The sequence below is a fragment of the Apis florea genome, unplaced genomic scaffold, assembly GCF_048593485.1.
Source record: "Apis florea isolate Af1SG1 unplaced genomic scaffold, ASM4859348v1 contig_3585_pilon, whole genome shotgun sequence".
NCBI classification, from domain to species: Eukaryota; Metazoa; Arthropoda; class Insecta; order Hymenoptera; family Apidae; genus Apis; species Apis florea.
In genome coordinates, this window is record NW_028256788.1 from 2,145,583 (window position 1) to 2,166,373 (window position 20,791).

The window sequence follows — 20,791 nt, forward strand, 5'->3', positions numbered from 1 at the left end:
GGAGCGAGAGATATTGGACGAACCGGAGTCGATCGGATTTGGCGTTCAACTGAAAATGAATCCTTGATCGGTGGGTGAGGCTGAAGGACCGATTTTAAATAGAAGCCAATGGAAAGACGGGATTCGAAATTGCCCCTGGAATGTCCTTATCATCGACAGACTGCCACTCGACCTCCGAGTTACACCGAGAGATAAAAATGGATGTAGATGGATGTAATGGTGTAAGTTGATTCTTCGCCATTTATTATAATAAATAATAATAATATATATAATTTATCGAGAAGAATATACGTTGACGTTTTCTCGGCCGATAAAAATGACATCGTAGCTTTTCCTCTATATATTTTTAAATTGTGCGATTCTAAAAATCAATTCGAAAAAATTATTTCGAGCAGAGATGTATAAATTATACTGAATTTAATCGGAAACAAGTGAGCGTAACCGTTATGTATCGTTGAAATAAATAAAACTATTTCAGGAGCTGGCAATTAAAATGATACATGATATCTCTCTAAACTAGGTTTTTCGTGTAAGAGCAAGAGGGAAAGAGAGTGAGAGAGAGAGAGAGAGATAAAAAAAAGAGATAGAGGAACAAGAAACTGTTTCATTCCGTTTCGTGCAAATGAAAGAAAAAAAAAAAAAAAGAAAAGAAAACACTTCTGAAAATTAATTTACTTCTAACAGTGATCAATAAAAAATAGAGAAATATCATCGCAATATTTAACCTTTTTGAATGTTCAACCAAAACTATAAACATTTAGTCACAACAATAATGTTCATCATCGATCATTCTGAATCCCCTCAAAAAAAAAAAAAAAAAAAGCACGATCCACTCGAAGATCGAGAAAATTCAGAGATCCCAAATTCATTTCCACGAGCCGTGAATTCTTCTTCTAAATCACTGAGATTACACCACTGAGATTAACCGCGCTACGATTCGATTCCTTGAACCTCGATAGCCGGTCGTTCACGAAAAAGAATCTTCAACGGCCGCTTTCAACCAGCTCGTTCGACGTCAAAATCCGATGGTTGATCGATTTTTTTTACGGCTGGCCATCATCCAACAAGTTCGGTGGCTGTCGAGGACGACGCTCGCTCCACGAGCGGTCCACTATATTTAAATATAGTCGAAGATCGTCGTAGAGAGGATGGACGAGCGGCTAGTCTTATGTGCGAGCCGCTGATAGCAGCCCGCTCCTCTCGGTGGAGCAGCAGCAGCAGGGGCAGTAGAGTGACAAGCAAAGTGATCGAGAGGTGAGCTCGAGCAGAACGAAGAGGAGTGGTGTCGATCCCGAGTGGGCTGTGAACAGGCCAGTCTCGTTTCAAGTGTACAACCCGGGCAAAAATCTTCAGCCGAAGGGGGCTGTACGTCGGCCCGTGGCCGCAACGGGCTTCCTCTCTGCACCGTTCGCCAACTGTCCGAGAGATATGACGTCCGGTTGTTTCTCTCCTCCGCCGATCCGACCACCGATCGACCTCAACGATCAATGCGACACAGTCAAGGTGGAATGTCTTCTTGGTACCCTGTTTCATTTGTACTCGTATCACCTCCGATCCTTTGAAAAAAATGGATCAATTTTTAAGGGAGATTGTAGACGAGTATAACAGACATCTCGGCGAGCCGAGATCTGTTTACCGTGATATCACGTCATTAATAGAGGGTAGAACAAACGTAGAACAAACATTATGACGAAATCCACGGGCCAGCCTGATCGATCTTGAGGTGGCATGCGTGTGTGGGTGGGCAGACTTGTTGCACAAGCGACTTGGCGACGATGAATTGTCGCGTGATGGGAAACAACGTCGAACATGGTAGTTTTCTGGTAGTTCTAGATAGTAGTGGATACGCGGATAACCACCGTGGCGGTTCTTACAGATTTCCTACTCCCTGTATTGTGTGCGCCTATCTGTCGCGATATACTTGTCGCGCGATGCACTCGCTATACTTAGATTTGCACTTGGCATTCCGTTACGTAATACGACAGGTATACGGAGGATTTCACGTGCGCAAACGTTATGTGTTTTGCAGGGTACCGACTTGATCAAAGTGTCGAGGTTTTATAAGGACAGCAAGGAGGGAAAGTTCGTGAGCTTCTTGTACGAGGACACGAGGACTCTGTACGACGGTTTCCGCAAAGGCGCCAAGGAGTCTAGTAAGTCTGAATTATAGTCTGGTCGTGGTCGTATATACTACACGTGTAACCATACGTACAGCGGCACCTATATTACACACGGTGAAATTTGTCTCGCGATGCGACTAAAATCGAGATCTTTGAGATCTTTGCATGATGATGTACATTCTCGAGTAGATGGTAGAATTGAAGTAAATGGTGAAAGTGCGAATAAAAAGTTGATTTCGGGTCAAATATTATCGACAATTTCGTTTTATTTCATTTATGATGTAACTTTTCGTTTCTAACCTATATTGAAACATCAATTATGGAAAAATTTTTCTATAATTCGTTTGAAATATGGTAAAAGTAAAGTAAAATTATCATTCTGATTAAATAATTATGATTCCTTTTATTTCAAATCTTTTCGCAGATTATAATTTTGCATTAAAATTCGTGCATTTGAAGTCATTGTTCAAGACTTTGAATGAACAAAATTTTCGTTCAAAGTTCCCTAGAATGTTTTTCAACAATTTGATCCCTCTGTTTCTTCTCAAGAATCAAAGATTTTTCATTTGGAATCACATTTGGATTAACACGTACGACGTGTCTCGAATATTAATAAATTCTACTGAAAGAAAACATTGTATATTTTTTCTGGCAAATTATTACATTTGTGTTTTCCAACCAGACATTATTTTTGAATGATATTCGTGTATCTTCGAAGAATTTTACGAGCAATTATAAATGTTTTAATTTCTTCATATATTTAATTTAAAAACGTTCAAGTTAATTAAAATAATATCAATAATTTAAATTTAATCGAATATTTAAATATTTAAATATATATCATTATTATAAAAAATATATTAATTATATTTTTTTTATCATTGATTCTTCGTATATCTTTATTTTCATTATTTTCCAATTCTCTTTCAAATATTTAACCAAACCGCAAGTTGGCGCGTTGCAACAATTAAAATTTCTGGACTAATATATTGCGAACCATCACGCTCGAAAACACACGTTTCCTCAAGTTTTGTCTCGAAAATCACTAAGAAAGTTACTGTTTCAATCCTATCTCGTTTTCGTGCAACACGCTCAATTATTCTTTGGAAGCATCTGATAAACACGTATTTTTATAATATTCTTATTATTACGTCGCAATGCAATACGTGAGAAAAGATAAAAAAAAATTACACAATGCATTAAAAGAAAATTCAAAAATAGTAAAAACCATTATACAATCGTTTCAAATCTCTCTTCAAATTACATATGATTCAAATTCGTGTGGTATATTTTTAAATCCATTAAAAGAAGTTTGATCGTCCACTTCATAAAATCTTACTTAAAAAAATGATAATTTTAAACGATAATCCGATTCAGTTGACTGATTTTTGTGATGCACAGACAACGGTCCTTGTCTTGGCTGGCGGGATGGGCCAAACAAACCATATCAATGGCTACATTACAACGAGACCCTGCTCAGGGCGAAGAATTTCGGTTCTGGCCTAGTGTCTCTGGGGCTGATGCCAGGATCGCATACACTCATCGGTCTCTACAGTCAGAACTGTCCGGAATGGATCCTTACGGAGCAAGCTTGTTACACGTACTCTTTGGTAGTAGTACCTTTATACGACACACTGGGACCTGACGCGTGTGCCTTCATCATTAATCAAGCTGAGATCAATCTGGTCGTGGTCGAGAACGATACCAAGTGCAATTTGCTTCTCGACAAAGCGCCAAGGTATTTGATTTTTCTCGTGTAAACTTGTTCGAACGATGCAAAAAGTGTATTAGAAAGAGTGGCTTTTGTGGAATGCAAAAAAAAAAAAAAAAAAATTGTGACTTTATAATTTTTGATATTGATAATTGAAAATAAGATTCTAAAAGAATTTGCAACGGATATATAATTTATGGGATATATATATGTATGTAAATTCAGACAGTCTTTTTTAGTTTATTTTATTTAGAAGAAATAACGTAACATTTGTTAATTTTCAAATTTAAAGATAATTATTTGGGAATTTTTATTTCGTGTAGAAACGTAATTAAAAAATATTATTATTATCACTGTAAATATACGATTTGTAGTAAAAAAAAAATAAGAAAGAAAAAGTGTTAAAAAAGAATTCGAACAAAGATAACACGCTTTAATTGTGGTCTTCAAATAAATAGCGATACAAGTTAAAGTTCAGATCACTTGGGATCGTGTGATGTTTGGTATGTTTCAGTGGCAGCATGCCATGAATGAATATAAATGTATTTTCTACAACATCGACACACGACACAATTTACAAATCTCACGCGGTATTGAAGACAAATTTAAACATTTCCGTGCAATGTCCTGAAACATTTTGGCACGATATACGATTTTTTTTTATTATATTTTTTATTATTATAAATTCAGCTTAATTAGCTTAAAATTATTAATCAATATTGAAAATCCTTATCACTATTATTATTATTATTATTATTATTATTATTAGTGTCAGTTTACTTTTTCTTGTTTCTTTTCTAATTATTTTCAATCGCTTCCCATTCCAGATGCCTACGAAAAATAGTGGTGATAAAAGAAACAAGACAAACGACGAACCAGAGGGCGAAGAACCGTGGCGTCGAGTTGCTCAAGTTCGACGACGTGGAGCGGCTGGGCGCCCAAAAGAATCACCCGGAAGTTCCCCCCAAATCGACCGATCTGTGCACCATATCCTACACATCTGGGACCACGGGTAACCCGAAAGGCGTGATGTTGACGCACCAGAACGTGATAGCGGGCATAAGCGCGGTACTCGTTCAATTGGGCGAGCACAAGCCCTCGTACAAGGACACGATGATCAGCTTCTTGCCTCTGGCGCACATGTTGGAACGATGCTGCGAGAATGGCATGTACATGGTGGGCGGATCCGTAGGATTTTACAGCGGCGATATCAAAAGGTTGTCCGATGATATGAAAGCCTTGAGGCCTACTGTGATGCCTGCTGTGCCCAGGCTGTTGAATCGAATGTACGACAAGGTGAGACAGTGTCTGATAATTATTATATAGCATCCAATCGACTGCAATTGAAGCAAACCCAAGTCGTTTATTTTTATTTTTCTTTTTTTCGTTCGGTTAGAGGGAAAAAAAAAACTATAGCAACGATACTTCTGTTAGCATTAGTTGGAAGATTGGAAGAATTGTTCATATATTATATGATGAAATCTTTGGTGATTTTCTCGAAAGAAAGAATCGTCCGACTAAAAAAAAAAAAAAAAAAAAAAAGAAATAATTAGCCAAACAAAATATTCCATGCGTTTAGAAAATTTTGTGTTTATTATTTCGGTGAGAAATGCTCAAGTAATATTTTTGGCGATCAAAATTACCGGAGAATCGAGATTATATTTTCGAGTGCGCTCATCGAGGCGCAAGGACAGTCTAGTGTCAGAATAACCCTAGGCTAGGGGAAATAATCGTGTTCCAAGCGGAAATCGTGGATGTTTCGTCACGAATCGGTTGCAATCAACGGGCGGAGCTGATATTTTTATGCTTGACGAAGCGTCAAAGTGCAAGGATATATAAGTGCGATCCTCGGGTAATTTATCGACAAATTCGTTCCGCCATCTTGTGTGCGCTCAACAAATTTTCAACAAATTTTCGTACCGTTAGCCAAAAATAATTTGACAAATTTTGCGGATAAGCGTCAATTACATTCGAGTTTGACGGACAGTTGCATTAATGAAATCGTCCAGTCATCGTTCGTTTCGCAAATATCTTCTATATGCGCGTTCACGGTCGAAATAACGAACCCTTTTTCCACGTACTAATTTCAGATCGAGACTGTTGGACGTTGTGGAAACAATTACTTCGAATAATTATTCAAAGAAAATTTTTATTTTTACTTTTCATTTGCTCCCATCTTATGTTCTCTATCTTGAATATTTTATGTTAACAAAGAACTTCTTATTTTTTATTTTCTACTATCAAATATATTTGATACATAAATTATTTCAAAATTTCTCTCATTATTTAAGAATATGAGTAAATAAAATTGATATTCTCCATTTAAACTCCATCAAAAATTGGAGTAATTATTTGAAATCATCAAATGGTTTAAAAAATTATGTTAAATCAGAGAATATAGAGAATAGTGAATAATAGTGATGATTTCTCGTAAAATGTAAATTTATTTGATCCGTTTGCTGATCTTTCTGATCGTTTCATGGATGTCGTTTCTGATTATTCTAAGGAACACATTAGGAAGTAGTAAATCACATGGATAATGATATGATAATATTATTATTTCACTTATTCTTCGATAGAAAATGATCTTTGGTTAGTTGTAAGAGAAGCATAAAATATTACGTACGTTACACTTTATGATGACTCAAAATTATCAAATATAAGTCTTCGAGAATAAGATTCAAAGATTTATGAGAAATATACGAATCGAATACATACGATATATTATTCTTTACTTGTCCTATTTTAAATTCTATTTATTACTATATTTTAGCAAAATTAAAAAAAATTAGAAATATAAAAAATAATCAATATCAAATTTTAAAAATGATGTCTCTATATATATGTAATTACATATGCATAGCTTATCGTGATTTAGAAATAAAAATATTTTCGTGATAATACATTGACACAAGCTATACGTGTTAGATTTAATAAAGTCATTGTCGCACAATATTCTTTGAGACGGTACAAATTGGCAAATATAAATGACAGCGCGAATAAACAGGTGGAAGTAATTCCATCTCTCATCGACTCTGTGATGCTGAATGAAAGGAATCTTACTTACTTCGTGTTTTCATAATACATTCATATATTCAATTAATAACATTATCTAACGTGTTATTTTTTATTCGTTCACACGAAGTGTAAGAATAAGATTATAGATATTTAAATAAATTCTTTTTTTTAATTTTATGATATAACATTTTATGATTACAATATTTATTGAAAAATAGTTTTTATTTTTGAATTATAATTTTTTTTTTTTTTTATTTATTTTAGATATACAAAGTGAAGAAATAAGATTTTTGAAAATGTAATTGATACACAATATTAAGCAATACAGTAATTGAATATAAAATATTAAACATTTATTATAAATATGATTATAGAAATAAGATAATAAAATAGTTTATTCTAAAATTAAATTCAAATATTTGAAATTATAATAGTTGTATAGAAATATGGCATAATGCAATATGTTAATTAAGTTAATTTGGATTACACGAATTTATGTAAAATATTATAAATGATATTTTCTTAACATTTAATTTTAAATTCTAACATAAAAATTACTGTTTTCGTAATCGAGTAATCTTTGCAAAAGCACATGACTCTATTCTGTTCTTGAATGCATAAATATATTCACAAAAATAGCCGAGTGGCATGATTTTATTTAGAAACGTAAATTAATGCAGCACTTGAAAATCCACTTTATTAACTAGTAAACACTCAATATTTTCCTATGATTTTAACATATGTAAATCTTTTCAAATTTGGATAGAAAATATATCGATCTTTTAATATTTATTATTTTAAAATTAATATTTTTTTTTCCTTAATGGTTAAATAAAATATTTGCTATATAATATTCTTTTATTTCTTCTTTTTTTTTTTCATATATTATTCACACAATTTCAATAAGGCTATATTAATTCTTCCAAAAATTGTATATTACATTTCAATTTTATAGCAAATCCTACATAAAATTTCTACGATCCATAAATCTTATTGCATAAAATCAACAAACTATTCAAATAGAGTACTCTAGAAGTATATACCACAAGTCTGTATATAACTCGTTGATATTAGTAAACAGCTTCTCCTCAAGGAAATCATCCGCTCACGTACAGTTAATATTCAAAAATAAGTCTTTCTAAAATAGATCTCGAATGTACTATTTATAAAAAGCACAAAAGTCAGAAATTAAATTTTTATATAATAAAAAATATTATAAACAAATCTAATAATTGGATTAGATTTACAATTGAAAGAAACAATGAAAAAATCAATTTACAACTTCAACTTGGTATTCCAAAGAATACCAAAAATCATTTCAAAGAGTTTTTCTTCTGGAAAACGAGAATCGTTTCAACATCCACTAACTATATCTCAAAATTAAATGATAATTATTTGGCGAATTCGTGTTTATATAAACACGATTGGATCGAATAAAATCGAAATATAGATAAAAATGGAAATTCCGTTCGAATAAATAGAGATCTGTCGAAATCAATGTTCAAAGTTTACAAATGAACTCAATCCATAGGAATTCATTTAATCGGACACCGACTAAAATTCCAATAAATAAACTTTAGATAAATAAAGTTCTATCGTAATTCGTTCACCCGTTCGTTGCCAGCGAAAATAAAGCCACTAAGCTTGTTCGTTCGATCAGACGCTTTAAATATAGCGTGCATAGTCATCGATCGGCATTTTGCAGATCCAAACTGAACTTCAAAACTCGTGCTTGAAAAAACTGGTATTCAGCCTGGGGATGCGGGCGAAGGAGGCAGAAATCAAGAAAGGGATAATCAGGAACAACAGCATATGGGATAAACTGGTGTTCAGCAAGATCAAGGAGTCAACGGGAGGGAGGGTGAGGCTGATGGTCGTTGGTTCCGCACCTTTGGCGGGAAACGTTCTCACATTCACCAGATGTGCACTGGGATGTTTGATCGTGGAGGGATACGGCCAGACTGAATGTTGTGCACCGATCACTCTTACCGTTCAGGTTAGAATTTAATTGAAATGATGATTAATACATTTCTTTCTTTCCTCTTGTGTTGAGAAGAAGTCGCACACTTTCCTTTCTAGAACAAAAGATTATATGCATGATGATGATGATAATAGCTATTATAAGATAAAATACGAATGTTGTTCTACAGAAATATTTGAACAAATGAAATGATAACAAATATATGCATCTTATAAAATTGTTTATACTATCTTATCAATTGAGATTATCATTCAATCTTATATTATTAGTAATGCAGGTGATATGAATTGATATCTTATGAAATTCAATTTCTAATTTTCAAAATTTGATATTTTATATTGAAAAAGAAAAATCAGAAAATATTTTTTATTTTTCCCAAGAATAATATTTTACATGCGTGGTATTTAATGTAAACTTAAATTGCTTATTTTAAAAAGCTAAGCTTCAATTGACATTTTTATATACCAGTTTTTTTTGCGTTTGGGAATCTAATCCTTCAAAGAAATATATTAACATATCCTGTATATTTGTCAGTAGTTTTCAAAAGTTAAACGTATCCGACATTTATATAAAGACATTGAATTATGCTTGAGTATGCTCGTTGTTCTTATTCAAGTAACATTATACGTATGACGAATTCAAAGAAAGGAGTAAGTTTAGTGTGTGTTAACAAACGTTTCAACTCGAAATTGATACATAGTTACATTTATCTGACGAAGAAGCCGGTCAATAAACGCTCCGTAAATAAATCGCTTTGCAGCCGGCCGAGCTTAAATCATGGGCTATAGTCTTCAGTGAGTTAGAACAATAAATCATATTGTATTAAACAAATAAATTACACGCAAAGATTAATGATATTAATCCATTGTCTTTCATATAATAAAAATATTATGATTGATTATATATTATTTTTAATTTTGATGGATAAAAGCAATAAATGTTAATAATACTTTAATGAAATTAAATTAAATCACATTATTTTAATTATAATAAAATATATTTCAATAACAGTATTTTTTTAAAAATAGATTACAAGTTAATAAAATACCAATAATTAAACATTCAATATTAAAACATAATTTTAGCTAATAAACTTTATTAATTGCCATTAACTTAACATATTTTAATAAGAATAATTTTAATTATATTAAATTCAGTATATATAGTTATTTAAAAGAAATTCAGAAATAATAACCTTTATTTATATAAAGGCTTTTTTTAAACCATAAATTAATGTGCTAAAATTACATGAAGAATGAAATCTATTATTAGGCAAAGCAATAAAGGAAATATAAGTAGAATCTAAACGAATACCTAATCGAATAATAAATCGGAGAACAATGGTAAAGTGTTCACAACACATGCGATGAGATCATTCGATTTTAATCGTGGACTGACTAACGATCAAGTGATATGCATACTCGCTATTTTTGGCATATTTGCAAATATCGATGTATGTAGCTAGACGAAACTAGCTATTATTTATACACGGGCATAAGTATATAGACATTGAGCTGATCGACAAGAAAAAATATTGCAACCACGCGCCAAACCACGTGGTAAGCCACGTCAACAGTGTAAATACCTATGATTACTGTCAAATATTGCATCTTTGAATCGGTCAATTGATACACCGATTTATTTCAATCAGGATTTTAGATTTTTCCTTTTGAGAAACAATGTTTTTATGTAATGTGTATAAATCGGATAAATACAATAATATTATTCGTAGTAAATTTTTCGAATAATTATGAAGGATTTTACTTGAATGTATCTTTCGTTCGAAAGTACGATAGTACAATATTAAAAATAAAAATATCGTAAATGTGAATCTCGTATTCAATGATAGAAATCTGAACTTTACGTTAACGTTTTTGCATTATTATTACAGGGTGATCATGTACCGGAACACGTAGGGCCACCAGTCCCCTGTTGTTGCATTAAATTGGTAGACGTTCCGGAAATGGAATACTATGCGAAGAAGAACCAAGGTGAAGTGTGCGTAAAAGGCACCAACGTGTTCGTGGGCTACTTTAAAGATCCGGAAAGAACAGCCCAAGCTATCGATGAATTCGGTTGGCATCATACCGGTGACGTTGGCATGTGGTTACCTGTAAGAGAAAAAAGATATTGTTAAACATATTTTTTTGTTTTAAAAATTATGTAAGAATATTATTTCTGAATTAAAACTTGATAACTTTTCAATCTAAATTTTTACAATTAGAAATGATATATATAAATCATAAATTTTATGTCTATTTATAAAATTTTATGAATAATAATGATATAAAAAAATTCCAATTAAAGTTTATCTTTCTTCTTTTTAGATTGTAAAAAATCTTTAAAAACTTTCATTTTTGCTGCATTGGTTTATTATTAAATTTTTCATTTAATTAATTTATGCTTTTTTTTTAAAAAAAAATAGAAAATAAAAATAAAAGTTAATAATTATAATTCTTATTTTGTTCACAGAATGGAACACTTAAAATAATCGATCGAAGGAAACACACCTTCAAGCTTTCGCAAGGAGAATACATAGTTCCAGAGAAAATTGAGAATATTTATTTACGCAGTCAATACGTTCATCAAGTGTTCGTCCACGGGGAATCCCTGAAATCGTGCGTTGTAGGAATAGTAATACCGGACGTAGATGTGGTAAAATGTTGGGCAGTGGAGAACGGTATACCAGGAACGTTGAGCGTATTATGTGCTAATCCGCAAGTCAAACAATTAATTATGGATGATATGCTTTCATGGGGAAAAGAAGCCGGTCTCAAGTCTTTCGAACAGGTAAGAGAAATCAAATCTTTCAATATTATAATTTAGAAAACATTTTTTCGTTTCATTCTTTTAAATCATTTATAAATATATTTTTCATTATTAATATCGAAAGGAAGAAAATCATAAAATAAGATTAATTTATTAGTCTTATTGATAATTAAGAAACATTTTAAAATTAGAAGATGTGAATACAGTTCTACATTTGGAGACAACGTTTATATTACAGGTGAAAGATATTTATTTACATCCAGATCCGTTCTCTATACAAAATGGTCTGCTCACACCGTCATTGAAAATGAAACGACCTCAGTTAAAAGATTACTTCAAGCCACAGATAGAAGATCTCTATCGACATTTGGACTGATCAGACTGAGCATCGATTTTGATTCTGTTCTCATTAGCATCAGATACAAAAACACGAAGAAGAATCGAGGCGTGTTTGCGTCGCATTTACAAAGAAATCATCAGAATATTTATTATTCCGCGATACTTTTATTATATCATTTTTTTCATGATTACATATATAGCGACGCAAGAAAGAATAAAAAGAAAACATCGTTTAGATTATTAAAATATTGATAATGTTATAATAAAATGAATTATTATTAGGCGTCTCGTTTTCTCTTGACTATAATCATTTTTCGATACTTGTCACGTATATTTACAATCTTCTTCGTTATCCCATCCTTGTATTTTGATACAAATTATTTTATCGCTTTTACGATTCACTTAATGGTACATGATAGATGTATATTTTTATTGATAACAGTAATTAATTAAATTTTGAATTATAATTTAATACTTTAAGATATGTATATTATTCGTTTCCGTAAAATGCAATCGATTGCGATATGTAAAACAAAATTTGAGGTTCACATAATAAATTGATTGCAAAAACGGACAATTTGAAAAATAATAAAGATAATCTCAAATATTTTCAAACATTTTAATAAATTCTGCTTGTGAACAATGCTCACTGACAATACCGTTCGACAGCTGAATTTTTTTATAATTACTAATAATATATTAGAATATTTCTTCACTGTTTGGTGGCATTCTGTCATATTTAAGCGTCTCTTGTTGTGTAGTCATATATCTATATTATATGAAATTATTAGTTAAGATTTGTGAGCTTTAAAATGCTTAAATTATAATGATATTAAATGCTCCAAACAAGTGAAAAGATTAATAAAAGGATATGATATATTATAACATTCCTTCAATTTATAATTTAATAATCCCCTAATAAACATTGTATTCAATAATCATAATACCTGAAATGCAGTGAAATTTAATATGGCTCCTGAGCCAATATCCCAACCGAAAGATTCATTCTACTCTCATCTTTAGCTTTTAGATTTAAAGCTATAATACATGACAACACAAGCAACAATTATAAGCGTTAATGCTACTAATGCTAAAATAATTCTTTGCTGAAGACTTCTAAAAATCATTCCTGAGAGTAAACGTGAACCACGGCCCAATTCTGCATCTGTGTCTCTTAACTAAAACAAAATAAAAGATTATTCAATATTATTAATCATAATAATATAATTATTTACACAATACCGAAATAATTTATGTATAAAAGTTTGAAAAAATGTATTATATTAATTAAAATTAATGCCTTACTCTTCCTCTTCCCCTTTGAATTGTTTCCCTTTGCTCGTGTAACTCTTTCAATACTTGAGAACCAATTTCTTCTGTTTCTAATACCATACGATATCCATTTTGTAAGGTTCTTCCTGTACGGTCTATTCGTTCTGAAGTATCTAACAATCTTTTTTTCTGATCTTCTGTAATATTATTCTCCCATGAATCTTCTCTGCTTATTTCAATACTTTCATCTTTTGATTTTTTGGCTGAATGAAATTCTTGTGTCAATCGTTTTAATTCTGCTCTATGACTCTCTACTCGACCACGTAATCGGTCGCGAGCTGCACCATTTATCCCACGAACCTCCAATTCCATTTGCTCAAGCTACAAATAGAATAATGATAAATAATATAAATTTTATACAATAATATTAAGATATAAAATTTTTTTATCTTAATTTATTACTATTTGTTTTATATTTATAACGAGAAAAAAATCAAATAAAATATGTCATTTCTAACCCCAAAATAAAAGATATAAACATTCTAAAACTTTATACAATATAAATTCTAATTTGTTAAAAGTACTTTAAAAGAAAAGAAAAGTAAGTATTTCATTTTACCAATTCTTGAGCCTCCTCGATTTGTCTATCCACATCTTGAATGAACGCTCTTTTCTCACCTGTAAATTACGTCACGTGTATCGATTATTGTTGTTTAATAATGCCAGAGAATAGAAAATATACTTCAAAAATAACGATCCGTGCTCTGTAATAAAGAAATCATTATCATTCTACTTTTCTAATACTTACTGCCGTTTTGTGTTCTTATTCTACCAATTTTTGCAGTAATGTCAGCTGTCAAAACGGCGTATTGTTGCTCATAGTTGTCAATGAGTGACGCCATCTTGAACGTATTTCCATTGGAGACGAGTAAATGGAAAAGTTAATGTTTGTTATATATGCATATATGTAGAATAACATATACAAGTTACATTCTGAAATCAGCTAATAGAAAAAATATATTATACATCGTTATATTTTACAATAATATTTTACATAGAAAATAAAAATATTTTATCAGTTACATATTAACAGATGATCGTGATTCATGTTTTCTTTGTTCAAATAGAAAATAAAGATTATTTTATATTAATTTTTTGAAACATATTGTTTTTTCATTTTTTTTTTTTGATACATTTGGATATATTTTTATTAAAATACTTATATCTGTATATTTTATTAATGTAAATTTAATTTATTAAAAATAAATGATACATATTGAAATGTATCAATTTAAAAATATACTATATATGTATAATTGAATAAAAGAATAAATAAATTTTATCAATAATATAGTAAAAATTTTAAAAACTTTCACTTTATTTGCAACAATGAAATATATATTAATTTCACTTTGTAGGAAATATAAATAATGAGAGTAATAAAATTAAACTATAAAAGTAGATTTATGGGATATTTTATTAAAAATTTTTAACATATTTCATATTTATTTATTATATTATACATTATTTTTATTCCGCAACAAAAACAAATCTGGATTATGTTGTCTAAAGTATTTATATCTAAGTATAAATTATCGCAAAATTTTACATACCGATAATTTTTAAAACTATTTTTTGTAAAATTGAAAATTTTTTATATAATTCATGAATAATTAATAAAAAAATTTCATAATTCATAAAATTAATTGCTAAATCTATTTGACATTTTATTTATGATAACGCCATGTTTTTATATGACACGTCTTCAAATGGGAACGAACATATATTTAACACATGAAATTCATAATAAAAAATCACCAAATATTTGTCAAATAATTAACTTTTAATTGAATTAAATAAAGCATATGTCAATAAAAGATTATGTATCAGTAATATAATATAAAATGTGGAAGATAAAACCTTTGAAATGTGGCCATGAAATTGACACGTCATTGATAATACACCAATCAAAAGGAGAATTTAAAGGATACTACCAATCGTTTTAACTGGTTATAGGGTCGACTACGGTCAATCTACTTTCGATTCAACAGTCGAAATGAAGATGGCCGCCGAGGTGAGGTGGCTTTTAATTTTTCATGTGTTTTCTATAATTTATGCCGTTTTTGGTGAGATACCCCATCGAAAATTCGAATATAAATACTCATTTAAGCCACCATATCTTGCACAAAAAGATGGAAGTGTGCCTTTTTGGGAATATGGAGGAAGTAAGTAAACTCGAAACCTAACCAATTACGCGTGTCATAAAATATTGCCGTATGTTCTTTTCTTACTGTCGGCTTTTTGATTATTTATTTAAAATGCATTATTATTTTGTTTACAAATATTAATTTCATTCGTATTTCATCTTTGTAAGTATTTTCACATATTAAAACGATAATATTTACTTGATAAAATTTTACAAAATTATCATAATAAATATGTCATAATATATGTTTTTATTTACATTTGAAGTTCTTATTCAATTTATTCTAAAAATTTAAACAATATTAATTATCTAAGATAATTGTTACATACAAAAATTAAAATTTATTATTTTATCATAATATATACAAAATAATTAATGCATTTATGAATTTATATTTTATTTTCTTTTTTTTATATGTAATTTCTTGTCATTTAATCATTCATAAAAATGTAATTTTTATTTCAGATGCAATTGCTAGCGCAGAAAATGTTAGAGTAGCTCCATCATTGAGAAGTCAAAAAGGTATGTAAAAAATTTATTTTACATTATAATTTCTATTCTTCTTCTTTATAATCATTAATTAATTATAATAAAGATTATTTCTTAATGTACATAAAGATATTTTAAACTATAATATTTATAATATGCAAAATTTATATATTAAACATATATTAATATATTTTATTAACAATGTATATTTATATTTCTTTTATAAATAATAAAAATTAAAAATATCTGTAGGTGCTATATGGGCAAAACATCCTGTTACATCCTTTGAATGGTGGGAAGTTGAATTAATATTTAGAATAACAGGGAGAGGAAGAATTGGAGCAGATGGTTTAGCATTTTGGTATACCAATGAAAAGGGTGCATATAATGGCACTGTCTTTGGTAGCTCTGATCAATGGCATGGTCTTGGAATTTTCTTTGATTCCTTTGACAATGACAATAAACACAATAACCCCTACATTATGGCAGTTCTCAATGATGGCACAAAAACATTTGATCATGCTAAGTAAATTATAATTTTTACTATAATTTTTTAGTGTTCAATATTTTCAAAAAATGATGCTTTACTTTGAATTTAATATAGTGATGGTACCACACAGTTATGTGCTGGTTGTTTGAGAGATTTTCGTAATAAGCCATTTGCTACAAGAGCCAAAATTGAATATTATAAGAACACCTTAACAGTAAGTGTATATATATAAAATAAGAAATTTAAATATATATATATTTATTATATAATTTTTTATTTTTATTTATTTTTATTTATTTATTTTTATTTTTATTTTTAATTATAGTTATTATTCCATAATGGTATGACAAATAATGAACAAGATTATGAAACATGTTTCCAAGTTGATGATGTTTTTCTACCAAAAGGAGGATTTTTTGGTGTTTCGGCTGCAACTGGTATTTATTATATAATAAATATCAATTTAATTTTTATTTTAATATAATTAATTTGTTTTATAATAATATTTCATTTAGGTGGTTTGGCTGATGATCATGACGTTTCTCATTTCTTAACACATTCTCTATATCCTCCTGGTCAATTGAGACCAGATCAAAAAGTATCTCTGGAAGAACAACAAAAGCTTAGTCAGGAATATATGGACTATCAGAAAAAATTAGAACAAAGGAAAGAAGAATATCGCAGGTAATATTGTATTGTATTGACTTTAAATGCATATTTAATGTATGAAATTTGTTTTTAAAATAATTTAATTTTAGAGATCATCCAGATGAACATCGTGAAAAAGAAGAATTCGAAGAATATTTTGAAACTGATAATCAAAGAGAGTTGCGACAAATTTTCTCTGGCCAAAGTCAAATGTTTGATGCGCTACGCGAATTAAACAAGAAATTGGACAACATAGTAGGAACACAAGAACGATCCTTAAGTTTAATATCTCAAATTCAAGTTGGTGGTAAAGTTTCTTTCAGTTAATTAATATCAATATCAGAATATAAATATATAGAGAGAACTTAAATATGAAAAAAATAGGTGTGCAAGTAGGAGGTCAACCAGGACAACAAGTACAGCTGATTGATACAATTCGCCGGCAGGAAGTCGATACTCTTTTAAACAACCAAAATAATATATTAAATACTGCAAGAGAAATTAAGTCCTACGTAAATGAAGTATATTCCAAAGCTGATACCATTCTTAGTAACCAGGCCAGAGCTCCAACTGCTCAGGTGTCTATTGATATTTGATTTTATTAGTTTTTCTTAACTTATATATGTTAAAAATTATTATTGTTTAGGTACAGCAAATGGGATATGATTATCATTCTCTTATTTCGGAAATGAGAGACGGACTTAATACACTAAAAAGAGATATCACTCAACTAAATACTAAAATAAACAGTGGAGGAACAGATTGTCCAACAACGAATTGTTTAACAACAACAATGTTCTTACTTTTTGTGGCAATTCAAATGATAATTTTATTAGCATATAGCACGTACCGGTAAATATTTATCTCGCTATATAATGTGATATGTTCATAATGTATACAACTCAAATTAATCTTTTTGTTTACAGGGACAATAAAGAAGCACAGGCGAAAAAGTTGTATTAATATTTGTTTTCAATCCTACAGTGCAGAAGTAAAGGTATAAAAATAAATGTCTACCTTTACATACTGACCCAATATTTTTATCACTTGTTAATCGTATTCGTAAAACATGCATTTTTGCTGAACATTTGTACAATAAATACATTCTTCATCTACAGTAGACCTAACACTATATAATAAAGAGCAGTCAATGCTTTTAAAGCATGATAACAGAAAATGCTCAGCTTGATATAATTCAATCATTTCGAATATCTTTTAAGCGTCATATTTTTTGTCATTGTAAACCATAGTAGACATAAATATATATATATTTATTATATATATATATATACATATAAAGTAGGCGCGAAATCGAACTGGATAATATAATATTTTTTAGATATTCAGTAATATTGAAATATGACAAATTTTGTCGTGCTTAGATGGTTGTGTATGATATATATTTTTTTATCATCTTTCATTAAGGAACGTTGTGCTACGCGCACATTTTTTTTTAACTATTTTCACTAATATTTTATTTAAAAAATTATTGTTTTCTTTTATATTGATTTATAGGTAGTGTTAGCAAAAATGTATAAACATTTGTACTAAGATTTTGTATTCAAAATTAGCATATCAGATATCAAAAACTGAAACAATTTTTTGAAAAAATCTGATAGATTTTCTTTTTTTTTTCTTTTGATCTGGTACTACATTCCCATAGGTGAACGAGTATATAGATAAGCTCTACGTTTCTAACGTGACAGTTACTTAAAATTAACAATAAGAAACCGTTGATACGACTCTATTCAAAGTAGTAGTTCTTTATGCTCCGCTGTGTGCAAAAATGACGTCGTACAATCACTACGTTCTTGAAGCTCTATAATAAGAAGATTTTTGTTAAACGAATATGTACTTTGTAAGAATATATCGTGTATCGAGAATAGCTGTGTAGACAGGAAGGACTCGATTTATTCGTAAGTTCGGTATTCTCGTCAACATTATTGCATTTGTAAAAGTTTATTGAAGATTGTAAATGTATAATGAAATATATCTGATAATAAAATTACTAATCAAAGAAACAAAGATTTAAATTTAATGAATGCATTGACATAATGAAGAAAATTGAAGTGAAGTGAAATACGATTATATAAAAATTAAACGATATCTCGAATAATCGAAATCTCTCAAATGATTAAAGCGATTGATCGAAATTTAAGAAAATGTCTGGTGTAAAGTGTATAATTCTTTTATTGTGATTTTCATTACATTTTTTAAGAATTGGAAATGAATAACCATAATGTAAGTTATTAATATATTTATTATATATTTTTCATATTTTTATTTAATAATATATATGAATATTAAGCTGTACATTTTTTATTTTTTTGACAAGTAAAATATACGTTTTTATATTGTTTGATTCTTTATTAACATAATATTTTTCATTATTCAAATTAAAATGTTGCACATATCTTTTTATTTTCAAATAAATATTATAATTAATATATATTATAATAATATATTAATATAAAAATAATATATTTTTTTAAATATCAATATAATTATGAAAATATAATTCAAATAAAGTATGAAAAAAATTTTTATTAAAATTGCTAATAATTTTGTTATCTAAAAGATAATTATATTTACATATAACTTTTTAAACAAGCATTTTTAAACATTTTAAGCAATAATTATTAAAAAGTAAAAAGAATTTTTATATTTGTGTTATATTTGAATATTTGTGAATTTTTATTGCTTTAGTATTTCTTAAAATTACTTCATTTATTATTTGTTTCATATTATTAAAGTAATATTTTTCTTGTATTAATAATTAATGTTAAACAATTTATTAGCTCAATGTTTAAAAACATAATAAATATTTGTAAAAATTGAATTTCTCTTTATAATTTCTAATTTTGAATTTCTTATTTAGATATTTATTAAAAATTTTTAAATTATATACATTTTAGAAATGGTTTTTTTCATAAAAAAGAAAGAGGTATTAAATAGTGTACATATAATATAATACATATTATTATACTCTTAATAATGATAATAAAACAGTGAGGTATTATGATTAAAAATAGAACTGATGACTAATTAAAATTCTGTAATGATGAGTAATGAAAATTTTTTTATAATATAAAATTTTAGTATCTTAGATTTATTTTAAAACCTTTTATGAAAAATAATTTTTACAATGAAAACTAAACTATTACAAATTTAATAATTTAATAATTTATAAATTTTATTAAGTATTATATTATTTATTATCTATTATTCTATCTATTATATAAAATGCAAAAAAAATAAATGAATAAAAATCAATTAAAAAATTTTATATATGTATTAAAATATACACATATATTATAAATTATATTAATATTTTTTTCATTAAGATAAGACAATGATAGAATTTTAACTCTCAATGTTTTGATAGCCAGAAAACATTGAGATTTCCTAGCCACGAAAATTGAGATTTATAAGTTCAAATATTTGATCTTTTATTCATTCAAGTACTTTGTAACAATCAGTGTTAAACGAGGCGAGGAAAAGAAAATAGGTCGTGGTTAAATCTTGCGTATAATTCAATAAAAATAAAATTCCAAAAAATGAAAGTGATTACAGATCTGCAATGCGACAAAAACATTTTCTTTTACAAATATTTTCTTTTTGTGTTTTTTTCTTTTTTCTTTTTTTTTTTTTTTTACGTTTCCTTTTATGTACAATTTATTTATGTGAAATATAAAATTTAAAAAATAGATATAAAATAAAATTAAAAAATATTTAGATTAAATATTTA

At 28.6% G+C, this 20,791-nt stretch overlaps 3 protein-coding genes across 12 annotated transcripts; 2 read left to right on the top strand and 1 right to left on the bottom strand.

The window, feature by feature from the left end:
• Positions 1-81: 81 nt before the first annotated feature.
• Positions 82-12,545, top strand: LOC100864842 (long-chain-fatty-acid--CoA ligase 6). 4 transcript variants are annotated; one of them, XM_031917112.2, is made up of 8 exons: positions 82-221; positions 2,030-2,153; positions 3,522-3,858; positions 4,659-5,127; positions 8,555-8,845; positions 10,722-10,943; positions 11,303-11,620; positions 11,838-12,545. In XM_031917112.2, the coding sequence occupies exons 1-8, from the start codon at positions 141-143 to the stop codon at positions 11,973-11,975; spliced, it is 1,980 nt and encodes a 659-aa protein (XP_031772972.1). In that variant the 5' UTR covers positions 82-140; the 3' UTR covers positions 11,976-12,545. The 4 variants fall into 4 exon arrangements, with proteins under 4 accessions (XP_031772972.1, XP_003694566.1, XP_086770254.1 ...); XM_003694518.4 differs by lacking the exon at positions 82-221 and adding an exon at positions 1,048-1,503; XM_086914128.1 differs by lacking the exon at positions 82-221 and adding an exon at positions 1,359-1,519.
• Vti1a (Vesicle transport through interaction with t-SNAREs 1a) lies at positions 10,722-15,245 on the bottom strand. 5 transcript variants are annotated; one of them, XR_015294114.1, is made up of 6 exons: positions 15,131-15,236; positions 14,019-14,213; positions 13,830-13,888; positions 13,244-13,591; positions 12,886-13,116; positions 10,722-10,941 (listed from the first exon to the last, which is right to left on the bottom strand). XR_015294114.1 is itself a non-coding variant. In XM_086914132.1 (5 exons), the coding sequence occupies exons 2-5, from the start codon at positions 14,110-14,112 to the stop codon at positions 12,958-12,960; spliced, it is 660 nt and encodes a 219-aa protein (XP_086770258.1). In that variant the 5' UTR covers positions 14,113-14,213; positions 15,131-15,245; the 3' UTR covers positions 11,832-12,957. The 5 variants fall into 5 exon arrangements, 2 of the variants coding, with proteins under 2 accessions (XP_086770258.1, XP_086770259.1); XR_015294112.1 differs by lacking the exon at positions 10,722-10,941 and adding an exon at positions 12,544-12,707 and having other exon boundaries at positions 15,131-15,216; XR_015294113.1 differs by lacking the exon at positions 10,722-10,941 and adding an exon at positions 12,544-12,707 and having other exon boundaries at positions 14,019-14,203; positions 15,131-15,205.
• Positions 14,753-19,068, top strand: ergic53 (lectin, mannose binding protein ergic53). 3 transcript variants are annotated; one of them, XM_086914129.1, is made up of 11 exons: positions 14,753-15,435; positions 15,882-15,938; positions 16,158-16,431; positions 16,510-16,609; positions 16,721-16,832; positions 16,911-17,079; positions 17,154-17,350; positions 17,428-17,621; positions 17,690-17,895; positions 17,970-18,040; positions 18,707-19,068. In XM_086914129.1, the coding sequence occupies exons 1-10, from the start codon at positions 15,267-15,269 to the stop codon at positions 18,004-18,006; spliced, it is 1,515 nt and encodes a 504-aa protein (XP_086770255.1). In that variant the 5' UTR covers positions 14,753-15,266; the 3' UTR covers positions 18,007-18,040; positions 18,707-19,068. The 3 variants fall into 3 exon arrangements, with proteins under 3 accessions (XP_086770255.1, XP_086770257.1, XP_086770256.1); XM_086914131.1 differs by having other exon boundaries at positions 17,696-17,895; XM_086914130.1 differs by having other exon boundaries at positions 17,696-17,895; positions 17,970-19,068.
• The last annotated feature ends 1,723 nt before the right edge of the window (positions 19,069-20,791 follow it).